Consider the following 17935-nt stretch of genomic DNA (forward strand, 5'->3'; position numbering starts at 1 on the left):
TGTTGTAAAAGTTTCTGGTCTAATTTTTTGTGTGCTTCTGGATTAGATTGATTGTTAATCTGGATAATATTTATTGGCTAACTTCTTCATACATGACAGTCTATATGTAGAGACATTGTTTCTAGCTTTAAAATTGACATTGTTGCCTTTTAATTTTAAGATATGAGCTTGGGGTTTCTAAATTTGTTGTCTTTTTTTTTTTTCCCCACTCCCTCTGATGTTTATATTGTAGTTTATTGCCTCTTCCTGGTGATTAGAAAATTTATTACTTTTTGAGATAATCCATTATTTGCACTATAATTGTAAATGCATTTGGCAAGTGATCCTTTATTTACTTTCTCTATCATCTTTTAGTTAGTTTAATCCTCTCTTATCAGAGGCTTGATAAATTCTTATGGCTTTTTGCAGGTTTTGAAGGAAAGTTGTGATCGCTTTTTTGAGTTTGTAAAGAGGAGTAATGCAGTTAGTCCAACTGTTGCTTTGGAAACTGCTACCGCATTGCAGGTAATGACATTAATAGAATGAGCATAGCAACATCCTCTGTTATTCTGTATGCTGATCATTATTTGAAACCAATGGTAGACAAGGATCGAAAAAGTGACTCGTAGAGCGCAGGAGCAGTTTCAAACAGTGTTAGAGGAACAAAGCAGGTTAAATGTTTATTTCTACTTTCAATTGTGTTCTTCATTTCTCATTTGTTTGATCATTCTAATATTAGTGCATTTTTATCACTTGGTATTATGTTTTTTGCTTTGTATCTCATTTGATATACCAATTGGAAGATGTACAATGGGAATAAGATAGTGATGCATTCTGGTGCAAAGGGCTTGAAGTCGGGAAACATGTCTATGAAATGATTGTTTATTAAGGATGCATTGCTGTGGATGAGTAATAGATGAAAGACATTATAGATGTTGACATCAGTTAGTTGTTGATGGGCATAAATTGAGACAGAAGGAGATGAAGTTACCTAAATTATATCTGGCACATGGACAAGGTTGGCTTTTTATGTAAATTATGTCATTATAGGTCATGTTTTTGGGGGGTTGCTGTGCCATCATATAATCTAGATGCAAGTCATACTAAATTTCATATGATTGAAATGAAGACCGACATTGATGCGTGGTTTGGTATTGTTTCATGGACCTGGTATCTATTGAAAATTTTTGGGCATTTAAAGTTGCAAGAAGTCCATGTCAGTGTAAGTTCAGAGCTTGTCAAAAAAAGATGTGTAAGTTCAGGTTGAGAAGCGATTTTAAACTTGTCTTACAATGAAAAGGAAGCTAACTGATTTTGTGTGGTTATAATATTACTCTAAAAGAGGTTGATGTTTTAATATCCCCAAAAGTTGAAAATTGAAAAAGAAAAGAATAAGAAGTATCTCTGCGATGTCCTTTTTTATGCATACCTTCTCTTTTTTTCCTTCTTGATGAGTCTGGATTAATATTTGATATTTTTTCCTGCAAACCTTGAGATGTAGGACAATTCTTTCTTAATATTTTTATTATTTATTGTCATGAAGTTTAAGTAACGGAGTTTATGTTTCAGACCTATGCATACTTTAAATTAGTTTGTTAAGTTGTGTTTTCTTGATTTTTAGCTAGGGATATGTGGGGCATAAAAATTTTATATATGGTAGAATTCAAATTGTTACCATGGGAAATAACTTTGGGTAACTATTGTGAAGCTGGATTTTAATTTTTTTTGCTTCCTTTGCCTTGTTCAGTAGAAAAGCATGATGGTTTTTCTAAGATTATTTACTTTTCTGCTTGGTCTCTCAGATTTGCTCTGGACATTGATCTTGATGCTCCAAAAGTTAGGATTCCTCTAAGGACACATGGCTCTTCCAAATATGACAGCCATTTTATTTTGGATTTTGGTCATTTTACATTGCAGACCGTGGTATGTGTATTAACTATTGATCTCTCAAATTGCCATTAATTACATTTCTTTGCTTAAATAATTAATCATCATGGCAGGAGACTCAGTCTGATGAACAGAGGCAGAATATCTATTCTCGTCTCTACGTATCTGGAAGGGATATTGCTGCTTTTTTTACAGATTGTGGTTATGATTGCCAGAACTTCACTTTGGTCAAACCAAATTCTAGTAATCAATCAATGGTGATGTCTCCTGGGTTGGAGAAGGTGGACAATTTCTATTCTCTTATTGACAGGTGTGGAATTGCAGTAGTTGTTGATCAGGTATGATTTTTTATTATTATTATTTTTTTGCATCAAGTAACACCTATCACAAGATGAGTTTCATACTGAAATTCTAGAAAGAGAACTCACATCTGCTATACTTGTGTACTGGTACTGCAGATTAAAGTTCCTCACCCAAGTTACCCATCAACTCATGTGTCTGTTCAAGTGCCAAATCTTGGCATTCACTTTTCACCAGTGAGATACTGCAGACTTATGGAACTGTTGGACATAGTATCTGTTGCTATGGATCCCTGTGTTCAGCCTGGTGTTGTTGATTTCCACGCTGGACTGGCTCCTTGGAGTGCTGCAGATCTTGCCACTGATGCTAAAATCCTAGTTTGGCGGGTTGGCTATTAACTCCATTTAAATAGCTACTTCTATAGTTGCACTTGCCTCCCGTATGCATCTGATTTTAACCATTATTAACTTTGTTGGTTCAGGGTATTGGAAACTCCGTTGCTTCATGGCAGCCCTGTTTTGTTGTATTATCTAGATTCTATCTTTATGTCTTCGAATCTGAAAAATCTCAGACCCACCAGCGGTACTTGAGGTTTGTGGCTTTCCTTGTCTCTTTGCCTTTGTTCCTTGGCTAGGTGGTTGTTAATCTGTAGGATAGTCAGCAGTTTTTGCTGCCTCTTTTTGAATATTCACTGGTTTTCCCTTTTTATTTGATAGTCCCTATGGCATTTTTAGGAATTCTTAATCTAAATTTTAATTTTGGAATCCTGCAGCATGGCTGGAAGACAGGTGCATGAGATTCCATTGACAAATATTGGTGGGTCTCCATTTTGTATTGCTGTGAGTCCAAGAGGGATGGACGCTCAGAAGGTGAGTCCTTTGGTCTTGTGGCCAAACTTATGTTTCGTTGCTAGATGTCTCATTAAACTGAACCAGAATAATTCTCGCCTCTCAGTGATAGCTGGTTGTCTGAAACTATTGTGTTTTATTCTAATTCTTGAAATCTTTTAATTAACACACTCATGTTAAGTTGTAAAACGTTTTGCAAGTTATCTCCCTTTCTGTATCAGGAATTGCAAAGATAAGGAATTCTGCATCAAGAACTAGTTCAGAATGAGTGACAAAAATAGGTTGGAAATGATATTAACTAGAAAGGAAGGGGGTTAGAGTTTGATGCTAATGTCTATTCTTGAAAAAAAGTTCATTGTATGTTGTCATTATACAGAACTTTAGAGTTTGAGGCCTATTTTTTCTTTTTGGTTGTAAGTAAATAGTTTTGTTAATAACTAGCATGTCTTTGGGTTGTAAAGATTAATTTATAAGCATTATCTACAAGAAATAGATGTCAAAGTTCAGTATTTAAGAAAAATTAAACAAGACCAAAGGAAGCATCTGCGTATATCATAAGATTACTATGCAATTAGTATGCGCATCATAAAAGGAAACTGTGTAATGTCCATTATATGTACTCATTTCTCTCATTATATGAGGGGATCCTTACATTAAATATATGCATTGTATAAGGTAAAATTATTTTATTCATTATCTAATATAAACTTTATAGTTATGATTCATTTACAAATCATATAGCATGGGTATTTAGTTATTTTTATGGAAAAGTTTAGCTTTTTTTTTTTTTTTTTTTTTTTTTTGTATTTTGAAAGGTAAAACAAAAGCACTAAAAGGTACCATGCTTGAATCATGTCAAGCATACTATTATACCTATGTTTTATGTTATTGTGCTGTTGCACGGATTTCAATATTTGTTTTTCTTTCCTTATTGAAAACATGAATGTCTTTTCTAGGCTTTGGAGTCTTCAGGTACCTGGGTTATTGAATTCCGAGGGGAGGAAGAGAAGATCACTTGGTTGAGAGGGCTTATACAAGCCACATATCAAGCTTCTGTATGATGATATTACATTTCCTTTTCATTCTTTTGGTTTATATATTTTTTGTAGGTGCTTATTACTTGGACTTCCTATTCATGTAGGCTCCTCCCTCTGTTGATTTGCTTGGAGAAAAAAGTGATGATATAAGTGAATCTGATGATCCTCAAACAACGAATTCAAAGGCTGCAGACCTTGTTATTTATGGGGCAGTTTTGGAAACAAAGTTATGCATATATGGAAAGGTTAGTGGTTGTACAACTTCTTAAATGCATGATGGCTACGTGATGACTTCTGGCCAGAACTAACTTTTTGTTACTTAGCCAATGTCTTTATTGTAATGTCTGTTACCGTAGAGTGGTTCTATTTGCACCACTCTTTTTACTTTCCACACCTAGCTTTTTTTTTTCAAAATTATCTCTCAACGAAATTACTTAATTACCCATCCTTAGAAAATTTTAAAAGTTTCTGGATATGTGAATCCATAAGCTTTTAAATGCTCTCAGATATGCATATCCAGAAGCTTTTAAAAACTTCCGGATTTACTATCTGAAAGCTTTTAAAACTTTCTGACTCTAAGGCTTAGGAATCTCATTAGGAGTATTGGTTGTTCCCCTCCCTTAGATCGTTGAAATCAAGAAGAAATTCAAAGACTCATGCTATAATAAGGTATTATATAGTTTGTGTCTATTAATTTGTAAGAACTTATAATTATTTGAAACAAATTGTCTTTTTTACAATCTTGTGGAAATTCTTATGATATTTCTGCTTGATGAGATTAAGATTGAGAGTTTAGGGTTCTTTTTCCTTAATTGAATTTTTGGATTTAGGGTTTAGAGTTTAGGGTTTTTGGATTTAGAATTCAGAGTTTAAGGATTATGGTTTAGGGTTTTTCTAGTTTTAAATAACTTATCGGATATGCATTTCTGGTAAGTTGTATCGCATACTGGAAATGCATATCTAGTAAGCAATACAACTTATTGGATATGCATTTCTGGTAAGTTATTTGACTTACCGGATATGGATATGCGGAAACTTTTACAAGTGTGAAGGATAATTAAGTAATTTCACTTAAAGATAATTTAAAAAAATAAAATGGGTGTAAAGAGGGGAAAGGTGGGGTGCATTTAGAAACTCCCATTACAATATTTACTGATTGAGCAATCAAACTTTTATACCATTTTGCAGACAGGAGAGGGTGTTGCAGAGAAACTAGAAGAGTTACTGATTCTTGAGGTTCTTGCTAGTGGCGGAAAGGTTTGTGATTTCCTGTTGCTATTTAGGGCTATTTTATGGTGGTATAATGTAAACCAATTTGGAATCATTAATAGGAACAATAACTGAGATATTTTAAAAAGGAGTCCAACTCACATTTTTTGAATTTGTTCCTTTATTTTAAAAAACTTTTTCTTATCCATTTTTCATTTCTTAATTATGGCATTTATGGGTAGCATCAAAGTATCCAAGAAAATTAGGTTTATTCTATTGTTATCTAGGGGGCTACATCTTTGAATTGTGCTGATGATTGTGGAGTCCAGCCTAACCGAACTATACCTTGAGATATGGCATAGATGGAACTTAATGGAGTAAAATATCATGCATATTAATTTTCAGTAACTTTGAGGAGACCCCTTCTTTTGGTGATCTGAAATTGGAGACAGTGGCAGTAAACATATTGTCATCTTGCTTGTAACTTTTCCTGAGATGGGAGGTGCAGATGGCATCTATATCTGAAGCCTTTTATTCTCAGGATTTCTGTCATACTGCTGCTGTTTTTGAATCGTGGTAGAATTGCAGTGGAACCATTTTTTTTCTCTTTTTGAACTCTGATGTAGATATTTTGTATGCCTTATTCGTGAGTTGTAGCTTACCATCACACAGGAAGTTTATTCCTGAGGACTTATCTATTCTATTTTTTTCTACTAATTTCTCATTTGGAATATGCTCAGCTGGTTCTAGCTTTTATTTCTGGACTAGGATATTTATCTTGTAAAACAAGTTTTCTTGATACGACATTCACACATACTATTTAAGCACAGTTGTAAATTCTGTCTCATCCAATCATCTTAGAGTTGAATGATGTCTCCTTACCTTGTGATAGACTTGTTCAAGTTGAGGTTGCCGGTTCAGTCCCACTTAGGAATCAGTGTTCTTTTTCCCCTTAATGATTGAATACAAAGAAATAAAAACTGAATGTGCTTTTAAAGATTGTCCTTAATGAGGTGCTTATATGCATTGTCAAATTACAGTAATGGGAAAGGAAAGATATATATTCATATGATTTCTTATGTACAAATCTAGTCAGGTCAGCATGCACTATAACATTAAAACTTGATATTTTCAGTAACTGAAATACCATTAATTTCCAAAAGAGGAGTTAGCTTTCTGTATGCCCTAAAAATAGATCTTGGTCTGGGCAAATGGCCATGTAGCTGGTTATTTCTTTCAACATTCTCAAATGAATATACTGATGTATTTCTTTATGCCTTAAAAATAAACATATTTCAACGTTCTCAAACAAATAGAAGATATTGTGCATGTGCTTTCTTTATGCTTTATTTTACTTTGAGTGGGTCTGTCTGCATGCCTGTTGGAATCCCTAGCAGAGATACCAACTTGCTAGTCTTTTATGTTGATTTCTTACTACTGTAATTTGTTTTCTCTCACTAAAGCATTTAATATCTTTTAAAATTTTTTTCAATCCTAAACAGCTATATTTAGTTCCAATGCATTACCTATTGGTCTATTTTTTGCTATTACCCATTCAGCAATAACTTTTAACAGGTAAAAATGATTTATGGTCCATTTGTTGCTATTACCCATTCGGCAATATCTTTTAACAGGTAAAAATGATTAGTTGTGGGAGTGACCTAATGGTGAAGACAAAGCTGCATTCTTTGAAAATTAAGGATGAGCTTCAAGGTCGTCTGTCGGGCAATCCAGAGTACCTAGCCTGCTCTGTGCTGAAAAATGACAGTTCACTTGAATCCCATCGAACATATGATCTGCATGGAAATGAGATGTCTTGGGTGCACCCAGATGATGATGATACTTTTAAGGATGCTCTGCCTGAATTTATGTTTCTGACAGATTCTGATGCTCTTTCACAATATATGGATATGAAGGATACCTTTGGATTTGAGTCTGCTAAAGTGTTAATTCATGAAAATGATTTGGTACAAGAAAAGGGACTTTCTGGAGAGATATTTTATGAAGCTCAAGGTGGTGATGATTTGGATTTTGTATCTGTTACTTTCTCAAGGAGGGGTTCTGGTTCACCTGTTTATGATGGTATAGACACACAGGTATATAGAATGAGCATCATTGGCGTCCAGTTGAATTTCCTTGACTGAATTTGTGTTAATGACACAGCTAATTAGTTCAATTGAATCTTTCAGATGAGTATTTGCATGTCCAAGCTGGAGTTTTTTTGCAACAGACCCACCCTAGTTGCTTTGATTGGTTTTGGCTTTGATCTAGGCTCTATGAGTTATGCAGCTAGTGTTACAGATGTAAATGAAGCTTTGGATGATAAATCTTTGATGAGCAAAGAAAAGGCTGAAGAAAGTGGTCGTATTGAAGGGTTGCTGGGGTATGGTAAAGCTCGTGTTGTATTTTATTTGAACATGAATGTTGATAGTGTCACTGTGTTTCTTAACGAGGAGGACGGATCTCAGCTGGCAATGTTTGTGCAGGAAAGTTTCCTGTTAGATCTTAAGGTGAAGAGAGGCATCTTGTTAAATCACCCAATAATGCTTTTTCTTTTCTGGTTTCTCTTTTGCAATATGAATCCGATTCTCATTTTTTATTTTGATTTTATTACATTTATAAACTCTGGCAACTCAACTGTATTTTCAAATTTCTTCTGCATATGTGACTTAGGATTTGGTTCCATAAATTTTCTATTTTCTGACTTTATTTTTTAAAATTTTCCTATTAAGGTCCATCCTGCATCCCTTTCTATTGAAGGCACATTGGGAAATTTGAGACTCCGAGATATGTCACTTGGAACAGATGACTGCTTGGGTTGGCTATGTGATATACGTAACCCAGGGGTTGAATCCCTTATAAAGGTACATTGTTACGTACACCGATATATGTTTACTGCCATATGAGGCATTTTGATTACTTTCGGTTGAATGCTTGTTTGCTTACTTTGCATTTTTCCTTTTTCCAGTTCAAATTCAATTCTTTCAGTGCTGGAGATGATGACTATGCAGGGTATGATTACAGCTTGTGTGGGCGACTTTCTGCTGTTCGAATTGTTTTTCTTTATAGGTTTGTTCAGGAGGTATGCTTGGATACAGTTTGACCTATATGCAGTTGTAGCATTGACATCATTGTATTATGGTTAACATTTTAACAATTGAAGTTTGCTTATTCACAAATAGCCAACATTTTTAATTTTTGAGTTGTACTTGTCTAGTTGTTCACTTATTCACAAGCTACTCTTCTTTATCTTGTTCTTATCACAATATTTGATATTTTGTCTATAAATGACTGGAAACTTGATTCTGCAGATAACAGTTTATTTTATGGAACTTGCCACCCCACATACTGAAGAAGTAATAAAACTTGTTGATAAAGTTGGTGATTTTGAGTGGTTAATTCAGAAATCTGAAATTGATGGGGCTGCTGCTTTGAAACTGGATCTCACACTTGATGCTCCGATAATTATTGTTCCAAGGAATTCAATGAGCAAAGAGTACGTTTAATACTCTGTTAGCTCTTAATAAAACTATTATCTTGGCAATATCTTCCAAAATCTGCATTAAACAGGTTTCAACATTGTATAGAAAAACTTGAAAGGTGAAGAACTGTTTTCCTCAGATCCATTTTCCTCAGTTCCATTTACTTTATGCTAGGTTGTTAGCAATTCATGTGAGCATGAATTTATCTAGCTTATATATAACAAACTATTTTCTGCCAATAGGATCCATGTTTTCTAGAATTGTGAGTAGCTTTTGAATTATGTTTACAGCCAAATGCTAAATACAATCAAATTTTAAACACAGTTTAAAGAAAAATTACTCTAGACAACCAATTGAATCATATCAAATTTACATTTCTAACCTTTCTCGAAATGCATATCCGGAAAGTTTTAATTTTTCTGGATATGCGTTTCTAGAAGAGGGAAAATTTTCTGGATATGTATTTCTGGAAAAGTTGAAACTTAAACTTTTCGGATGTGCTTCTGTATGCCATATAAACAATACACATGGATGTGCATTTTCGAAAATTGTCTACATATACGGAATTTTGTTTCCATAAGCTACCTAAGTATCCAGCAATAAATATCTGGAATGTGCAATTTTTTTTTGGAATTGCGAAAGGATTAAGTGTGTGGTTGAAGGATTCAGAAGTAATTTCAGCAAGGATAATTAGGTAATTACCTTTGGGATAATTTTGTCATAAAAAAATTTAATTTTTTGGTTGTAAGGAGCAAAAAGGCGGCTGCATATATAGAATTTCACATGTTTCAATTGGCGCTGTAACACTGTTTGAATAGCACATTTCTTGGTTTGCATATTGTATCCTGTGAAGTTCCCCCCTTTGTAATATCATGTCTCTATTCAAAATTTCTCTTTCTGTTTGTTTCATAGGTCCGAGTTTGAATGTCATTTGCCCCTTTTGGTGTTCCTTTTTTTTCCACTTATTCTTCGTAGGCTTACAAAACTGAAACAGAGGACTGTTTTTATATGGTCCCTTTTAGTAGAAATTAAACTTTCCAAGATTTCTGTATTATTTTATAGTGTGAACATTAGTAATATATTTCTTACTGCAGCTTCATTCAACTCGATGTGGGTCTGCTAAAGGTCACAAATGAAATAAGTTGGCATGGTTTTCCTGAAAAAGATCCTTCAGCTGTTCATCTTGATATTCTTCATGTTGAGGTACATTGCTTATGATTATATAGTACCACAAATTTGAGTATTGAGCTATGGTTAAAACTGTCTTAAATTTGCAGATTCTTGGATTAAACATGTCTGTGGGAATTGATGGTTGTATTGGTAAACCACTGATTCGTGAAGGCAGAGGACTTGATGTTTGTGTTCGAAGGAGTTTGAGGGATGTTTTTAGAAAAGTCCCAACGTTTGCTTTGGAAGTTAAGGTGATCTTTAAACTTGAAATATTTTAGTGTTCTGTAACTAAGTCTTTTCTTCTGTTTCTTTTTATTTTAAAGATTATAGTGGCTGCTCCCTTTTGTTAGATTGGTGTGCATACTGGTTTGTTAGTTTCTTTTAATGTGCATACTGGTTAATTGTTTCCTTCAAACTGAAAACTGTGGAAACTATATCTGGCATTTAAGTCTTTTTCCCCTGTAGCAATTTGTAGTTTTTCCCTTAATGATGGCTGCAAACCTTTGCACACTGGGCCTAATCTAAGTTCTTGCTGTTGATACTTGCATACAGTTACCTTGTGAAAGGTGCATCGGTGCATGTATTCATATTAGATGGTAGTGTAAATTCTTCATATTGAAGCAGCCAACCCAAACATAAATCTTTTTTTTAGTCATTATATGAATACATAATAAGCTGTCTCAAACTGCCAAACTGGTTTTGATTATAGCACCACTGAGAGATCTAAGTGTAAAAATGGGCAATTCACAGTCATTTTCTTTTAGAACTCTTTTCTTACCTATATTTTACAATGCTTTCTAGATCTGGCGGCCAGCCTTACGCTAATAGAGGCAACATTATTTCAAATTTTATTTCATTATACTAATTGAGGCTACATTATTTCAAATTTTATTTCATTATATATTGTCAAATATCAAGAGTGTATCCCTTCCTTTATTTTTCATAATTTTAAACTCTTAATATTATTTAATTTCATTTCATAAGTTTATACCATATCTTGATTATTTGATGAATTTGACTTTCTTGGATTGGAGAATCTTCCTGGTGATTCCTTTTGAGGTTCCTTTTTATTAGTTACTTTATAATTCTTCAGTAAATTCCTTTTGATGTTCTTTGCAGGTTGGTTTTTTGCATGGTGTAATGTCTGATAGAGAATATGATGTTATTCTGAATTGTACAATGATGAATTTAAATGAAGCCCCAAGGCTCCCTCCAAGTTTCCGTGGCAGCAAATCTGGTTCTAAAGATACAATGCGGCTACTAGTTGATAAGGTCAACATGAATGGTCAGATGCTTCTATCACGGAGTGTAACCATTGTGGCAGTTGAAGTCAATTATGCTTTGTTGGAGTTGTGTAATGGCATTCATGAGGAATCACCTTTAGCTCGTATAGCTGTGAGTATTGATATTTATTAATTATTATTGTTATTGTTTCTTTTGTGGCTAGATATTTTGTTTGCTTATGTAATGCTTGTTTCTTGGCTAAGCATGCATTGTTTGTAGTTAAGCAAAAAGCCAACAGCTTTAAATGGATGTTTTTTATTTATTGAATGTTGCATGCCTTCACTTACTTGTACTCTTTCTTGCTTTTTTTAGCTAGAAGGTCTTTGGGTATCATACCGCATGACTTCATTGTCAGAAACAGATTTGTATGTGACTATTCCCACATTTTCTATTCTGGATATCCGCTCCAATACAAAGCCTGAAATGCGCCTCATGCTTGGATCGTCTACTGATGCTTCCAAACAAGCTTCCACTGGAAACTTTCCATACTTCTTAAACAAGAACAGCTTTAGCAGAGTGAATTCGGCAGCTGGTCCTGACTTGGATGTACCAATTTCAACAATGTTCTTGATGGATTTCAGATGGCGATTGTATTCCCAATCATTTGTGCTTCGAGTTCAGCAGCCTAGAGTACTTGTTGTGCCAGATTTCCTTCTTGCTTTAGGTGAGTTTTTTGTGCCAGCGTTGGGGGCAATAACTGGAAGGGAAGAAACAATGGACCCGAAGAATGATCCAATAAGTAAAAACAATGGCATTGTGCTTTCTGATAGTATTTATAAACAGAATAAAGATGTTGTGCACTTGTCACCGAGTAGACAGTTGGTTGCTGATACCCATGGCATTGATGAGTATACATATGATGGTTGTGGAAAGACTATCTTTTTAAGTGAAGATAAGGATGTGAAGGAGTTGCACTCTGCAAGATTTCGTCCTATTGTGATCATCGGACGTGGTAAGAGGTTGCGATTTGTCAACGTAAAAATTGAGGTATTTGTGCTTCTGCACTTTTGAGTTTAATTAGAAGTCTTTCAGCTACTTTGTGTAAAAGAAACATCAATGAGAAATGGTGGGGACATGAACTGGAATATTTCTGAGTTCAAGTGCTTGTATGTCTGAGTTGTATTGCATTTTTGTCAGCATAGAAAATAGCCAACCGCATAATCATTCTGAACAAAGTACATGGTATTTCACAACTAATCCTAAATGATCACTCTAAAATAGTAGTAGTACCAGTTAATGGTCAATTCCAGTGAGACGAGAATATGTGTGGGCATTGACAAATTGATCTTGGCTTTCATTCCTTATTTGCTTATTTGATTGACACGCCTCTAAAGTATGAAATTTATAAATTTTACATACTGACAAATATGGTTTGGCTTCAATAATATGAAGTTCCAACAGTGTTGTAACTCAGAATGATATTCTCACTCCGTCTCTCTCGTGCACAAACTCATTCTTACAGCCTTTATCTTATAGTTGAGTTATTCTTTGCTTGTGTCACACTTTATATGAAGAGCAAAGTTTATGCTTGATGTTTGTGTTAATGGGGTACTTGATGGTCATGATTGAGAATCGCTTTCATATGTAATTTTCTTTAGAATTTTCTGCATTTTAAAGCTTCTTGATTCTAAATGCTATATTTTTCAAAATTTCTTCATTCATCAGAATGGTTCTCTTTTGAGAAAGTATACGTACTTGAGCAATGATAGCAGCTATTCAGTCTCACCAGAAGATGATGTTGACATATTGTTGATGGATAATTTAAGTTCCGATGATGACAAGAAGATTGTAGAAAATATGGAGTTAATAAACACTCCAAAGACTACTTCATATTTACAAGACCCAAATCTTATGCAGAGTTTCACTTTTGAAGCACAGGTAGGTATAATTCTGTTAAAAGTTCTTGCTTTTTAAAAACTTATAGTTGTGGGCTTTTCACATTAAAGTCCACATTGTTTGTTTGTATTCAGATTTTCCTGCTCTGATTCGATTCTGCTACCAGCACTTACTCCCCTTCCCCCCCCCCCCCCCTCTTTTAAAACCATGAACTCTATGATCCTTTTATTTGGTTTTATGGTAGCTTTTCTCTTCTTTAAAGCTAATAATTAAGCAAATAAGTTTTGCTCTAGAGTACTCTTCTGGGATTGCTGCTGTCTAAACTTCACATTCTTGAACTTTTTGTACTGTATTAGCATGAATTATTTATGCTTGTTCTGGTTTCATTCTGTAAAGTGTATGTTATAAAAACATTGGTTTGACAACGTCTCTTCCCTTTGGACATGGTTTTGGAATGTCGTTGTATCCTATTTCTTGCTATGCAGTTAACTATTGAAATGAAGCAGTTTATGGGAAGGAAAGATTTTCAATAATATGCATCTGCATACATCTCATATTGTTTTGCCTACCCTCTGCTGCAATCATTCTTCTGTTGGCTTTTTGAACTGTTGCTTCAGAGTTTGAATGTGTTATTTTCAGAAATCTGTCTCTCTGATGCTGCAAATGATGAAATAGATTGTTAGGAAACTAAATGAAACAACCACTAACTTGATGGAATAGGCATCCCCTTGGGGATCAGATATGTATTTCTTACAATGTTGTAAACTGCTCTTCCTCGGAAAGAGTAGCAGTGGCTTACAGAAAGCTCCATGCTTGTGTATGTGGAGCTAAGTTGACCAAACGTCAGTATGTCTGAATTTGTGAAAGTATCCATTTATAGCCCACTGGCACGATGGACTTGTGGTCTACTTAGCTTAAACATTGGGCTTTGTTTAGAGACCTTACTTAATTGTCCTTGCTGTTGCTAGAGTTCTCAGCTTAATGATTCTTGCACTGTGCATGCATTAGTATTATCAAGCAGTTGAGTGTAGATTCCTTGGTTTGAGATGATAGTATTGGAAATACATTTATTGTTGAATTGTATGTTTTTTCTTTGATATGGTCTTTGATCTGGTTATATTACTTGGCTAATAAGGATCCATTTCTCATCATTCTTGAACTTTAATTTTCCTCATTTGACAGTACCTGATTAAAATAACTTATCTGTTGTTAGGTTGTTTCTCCAGAGTTCACATTCTTTGATGGCACCAAGTCTTGTCTGGACAATTCATCTTACGGTGAAAAGCTTTTACGCGCAAAAATGGATTTGAACTTCATGTAAGAGTAGCATTAGATCTTGGTTGAATATTTTTGTATCTTCTGATGGTTATTTTCATTTTGATGGTGCATGCTAAGAGGCAATAATTGATATCTCGAAGGGATTTTATTTTCTGCTGTTTAGTATGAAAGAATGCTAGGAGGAAAGGTAAAGTTGGAGTAGCCCATAATGTGTATGGATATCTTGATTTACCCAATGTATGGATGGTGGGATAAATGGATGGAATCCATGAATGCTAATTTTCCCTATGTAGAAGAGACTGTAACCTGGAAGTCAAAGCCTGCATTATGTCTGTGCGTATTTGTTTATTTCCTTCTGTCAAAGAACATTAATCCTGAAGTCAATTAGTACATGATGATGTACTTACTATTCTTTCTTTACTCTTTGTAATGATGCTCGTTTGGTAAGTATAGTTCAGTGAACAGATTTGCTCTTCCGTAACTTATTTATCAAGCTGACATGACTGCTTTCAGTTTCAATTTTATTCTAACTTAAAAAGAAAGTAACTATTATTACAGTTTTGCTTAATTTTTTTTAACAGAACTTATCTGTGCAAGTTGTGTAAATGTCTTGTGCAGAACTATTAAGATACTTGACTGATGATATGTCCTATTGACATGAATGTTGTTATGTTATTCAGGAATTTCTATATTAGTGTCAGCATTCTCTCTCTCTCTCTCTCTATATATATATATATATATTTTTTTTTTTTTCCCTTTTATTTTGCCAAATGTTCTGTTTTATTTCATGTATGGTTTTTGAACAATATCCTTGTGCTATTTTAATGAAAATTAAACAGTATAATGTAAATAGTTTTGTTTGTCTTTGTGCATTTATCTTATGAACAGGTACGCATCAAAGGAAAATGACACCTGGATTCGTGCCCTGGTGAAGGATCTGACTGTTGAGGCTGGTTCTGGTCTTATCATTCTGGATCCACTGGATATTTCGGGGGGATATACATCCATTAAAGAGAAAACAAACATGTCTCTGATGTTAACCGATATTTGTATTCATCTATCATTAGGTGCAATATCTCTTCTACTTAACCTTCAGAACCAAGCAGCTGCGGCCTTACAATTTGGAAATGCAATTCCTCTGGCTCCCTGCATCAATTTTGACAGAATTTGGGTGTCACCTAAAGGTTTTCTTCAATTGAGTTGAAGTAGTCTGATGCTTTATCTGACTTTTTTTTAAAATTTTTGTGGTTTTCTCTTTCCATCTTGTTTTATCATATCTGCAGAGAATGGATCTCATAACAATCTTACCATTTGGAGGCCACAAGCTCCATCAAACTATGTTATATTGGGAGATTGTGTGACATCCAGGTAAACCAAGATTTTCCATGTTCCAATTATGGTTAAAGGCTTTGAGGTTCAAGGCTCTTTGTTTCTGTTTTCTTTCATACTGGAATTCGTTTTAGGTTGGTAATTTTGGTTAATCATCTATTAAACTATAAATTTAAACCGATTCCTGGTCCATGCTGGTGACACCTATCTTCATGGGATTGATTTATGGGCTTTTTCTGAGGATGAGTTGGGTGTGCTGTGTCTTAGTTTTTAGGCTGGGTTTCTGTCCATGGGTCTTGCGTTTTTGGGCATTTCTAGGGAAATGGTTGTTGGCCAAGAGAGATTATGACTGGGAAGTGGGGCTAGAAAGGTGTCTTTGAAGTGAGTATTTATTCTTCTTTTTGATATTTTAAGATGGAAATGCTTGACAGTTCTAGTATTATTTAGTAGGAGTCTTAGGTTCAGTAGAATTTCATGATTTGAAAACTAGTATTTGTCTCCTGTATGAAATTTTGATGCACTTTTATATTTCTGTTCACTCTTTTCTTTCTTTTTTTTTTTTTTTAAATTTGGTCATTGGCTGATTTTACTTAATGATCTCTGTCCTGGCTAATGTTCCTTGCACTGAATTTACTTTTTGAAGAAGATGTTATCCGCTTGTTCTCAATGTAAATAGTGTTTTTCTTGTAATTATTTTTGTATCAGCAAAATTTACATTTTTAATCAATATCTTGGTTTTTTACTATTAATATGCTTTTCTTTGTACCGTTCTCCAGGCCAATTCCTCCTTCACAGGCAGTACTAGCAGTAAGTAATACATATGGACGTGTGCGGAAGCCAGTGGGTTTTAATCTTATTGGCTTTCTCTCTCATGTCCTTGAATTGGAAGGAGTGGATGGCCATTCTGACGTTGACAGTGATTGTTCCCTTTGGATGCCAGTTGCGCCTCCAGGGTATACTTCAATGGGTTGTGTGGCAAATATAGGAAAACATCCACCACCAAAACATGCTGTTTATTGCCTGCGCTCTGACCTTGTAACGTCTACAACTTATTCAGAATGCATGTTGAATGCACCATCGAATGAGCGTTTTACTTCTGGATTTAGCATCTGGCGTTTGGACAATGTTCTAGGATCATTTAATGCCCATTCTTCAATTGCGTGCCCTTCCAAAGAAAGTAGTTTTGACCTGAGTCATCTTCTACTCTGGAATTCTGTTTGGTCCTATGCATCTCTTAAGGAATCTGTTCCTGGATTTGCTGTGGACAATGATCATGCTATTCAGCAAACAAGTAACCAGAGTGCTAGTTCATCTGGGTGGGACTTTCTTAGGTCAATGTCAAAAGCAACTAGTTGTTACATGTCAACCCCTCACTTTGAGAGAATATGGTGGGACAAGGGCTGCGACCTCCGTAGACCAGTGTCAATTTGGCGGCCTATTTCACGTTGTGGTTATGCCATAGTGGGTGATTGCATAATGGAAGGGTTAGATCTTTTTGTCTTGGAATGTTTCTTTGTCAAACTCTTTTATTATTATATGTATCTTTTTTATCCCTTTATGAGTTTCTGTTAACATCTGACATCATCTTTTTTCCTTTCCAGCTTAGAACCACCTGCTTTGGGCATAATTTTTAAGTCTGATGATCCAGAAATCTCTGCAAAGCCTGTGCAATTTACGCAAGTTGCCCATATAACTGGGAAAGGTTTTGATGAAGTTTTCTTCTGGTACCCAATTGCCCCCCCTGGTTATGCTTCCTTGGGATGTATAGTTTCCAGAACAGATGAACCCCCATGCACGGATTTGTTTTGCTGCCCAAGGATGGATCTTGTTAACCCAGCCAACATTCTTGAAGTGCCTATTTCCAGATCTTCAAGCTCAAAGGCATCTCTGTGCTGGAGCATTTGGAAAGTTGAAAATCAGGTTAAGATAATGCTCATTATACTCATAGTCCATGATTGTCACTTTTGAATTTTGGGTTCTCTAAGATAAGGTCATTTTTAAAATATGAAACAAATAAGTTTGTCAAAAAGTTTGATATAATCTTCTTCGCCTATGGCTCTTTATTGTTTGAATTTTTACTGGGAACAAGAGAGATGATAGCATTTTGGCTGCCTGTTTTCTGTAGGCTTGTACTTTTCTTGCATGCTCTGATACAAAAAAGCCATCAACACAGTTGGCTTACACTATTGGTGATTCTGTGAAGCCAAAGACACAGGAAAATGTAATTGCTGAGGTTAAACTAAGATACTTCTCTCTAACTGTTTTAGACAGCCTGCATGGAATGGTATGTTTTCTG

General features: G+C 34.8%; 1 protein-coding gene across 11 annotated transcripts in view; it reads left to right on the plus strand.

Moving 5' to 3' along the window:
• Positions 1 to 17935, plus strand: part of LOC111279261 (uncharacterized) — a 44387-nt gene that overhangs the window by 13338 nt on the left and 13114 nt on the right. For 9 of the 11 annotated variants that reach the window (XR_016334527.1, XR_016334526.1, XM_022866239.2 and 6 more), the window contains 26 exons: positions 409 to 504; positions 583 to 650; positions 1782 to 1902; positions 1980 to 2204; positions 2325 to 2552; positions 2648 to 2757; positions 2939 to 3035; positions 3971 to 4069; positions 4156 to 4296; positions 5240 to 5308; positions 6895 to 7356; positions 7450 to 7770; positions 7993 to 8124; positions 8229 to 8342; positions 8572 to 8756; positions 9837 to 9945; positions 10020 to 10163; positions 11032 to 11307; positions 11509 to 12183; positions 12862 to 13074; positions 14246 to 14349; positions 15199 to 15494; positions 15594 to 15678; positions 16416 to 17123; positions 17241 to 17559; positions 17765 to 17923. Coding sequence is in view for 9 of the 11 variants with exons in the window: in XM_022866239.2 (XP_022721974.2) it covers positions 409 to 504; positions 583 to 650; positions 1782 to 1902; positions 1980 to 2204; positions 2325 to 2552; positions 2648 to 2757; positions 2939 to 3035; positions 3971 to 4069; positions 4156 to 4296; positions 5240 to 5308; positions 6895 to 7356; positions 7450 to 7770; positions 7993 to 8124; positions 8229 to 8342; positions 8572 to 8756; positions 9837 to 9945; positions 10020 to 10163; positions 11032 to 11307; positions 11509 to 12183; positions 12862 to 13074; positions 14246 to 14349; positions 15199 to 15494; positions 15594 to 15678; positions 16416 to 17123; positions 17241 to 17559; positions 17765 to 17923 (5556 nt within the window). In the remaining 2 variants the exon portion in view is untranslated. The remainder of the gene's footprint in view (positions 1 to 408; positions 505 to 582; positions 651 to 1781; positions 1903 to 1979; positions 2205 to 2324; positions 2553 to 2647; positions 2758 to 2938; positions 3036 to 3970; positions 4070 to 4155; positions 4297 to 5239; positions 5309 to 6894; positions 7357 to 7449; positions 7771 to 7992; positions 8125 to 8228; positions 8343 to 8571; positions 8757 to 9836; positions 9946 to 10019; positions 10164 to 11031; positions 11308 to 11508; positions 12184 to 12861; positions 13075 to 14245; positions 14350 to 15198; positions 15495 to 15593; positions 15679 to 16415; positions 17124 to 17240; positions 17560 to 17764; positions 17924 to 17935) is intronic. The other 2 variants (XM_089756072.1, XM_089756070.1) reach the window with 2 other exon arrangements.

Source organism: Durio zibethinus, chromosome 27 (genome assembly GCF_047325235.1).
Source record: "Durio zibethinus cultivar Kanyao isolate XHJ-2024 chromosome 27, ASM4732523v1, whole genome shotgun sequence".
Classification (NCBI taxonomy): domain Eukaryota; kingdom Viridiplantae; phylum Streptophyta; class Magnoliopsida; order Malvales; family Malvaceae; genus Durio; species Durio zibethinus.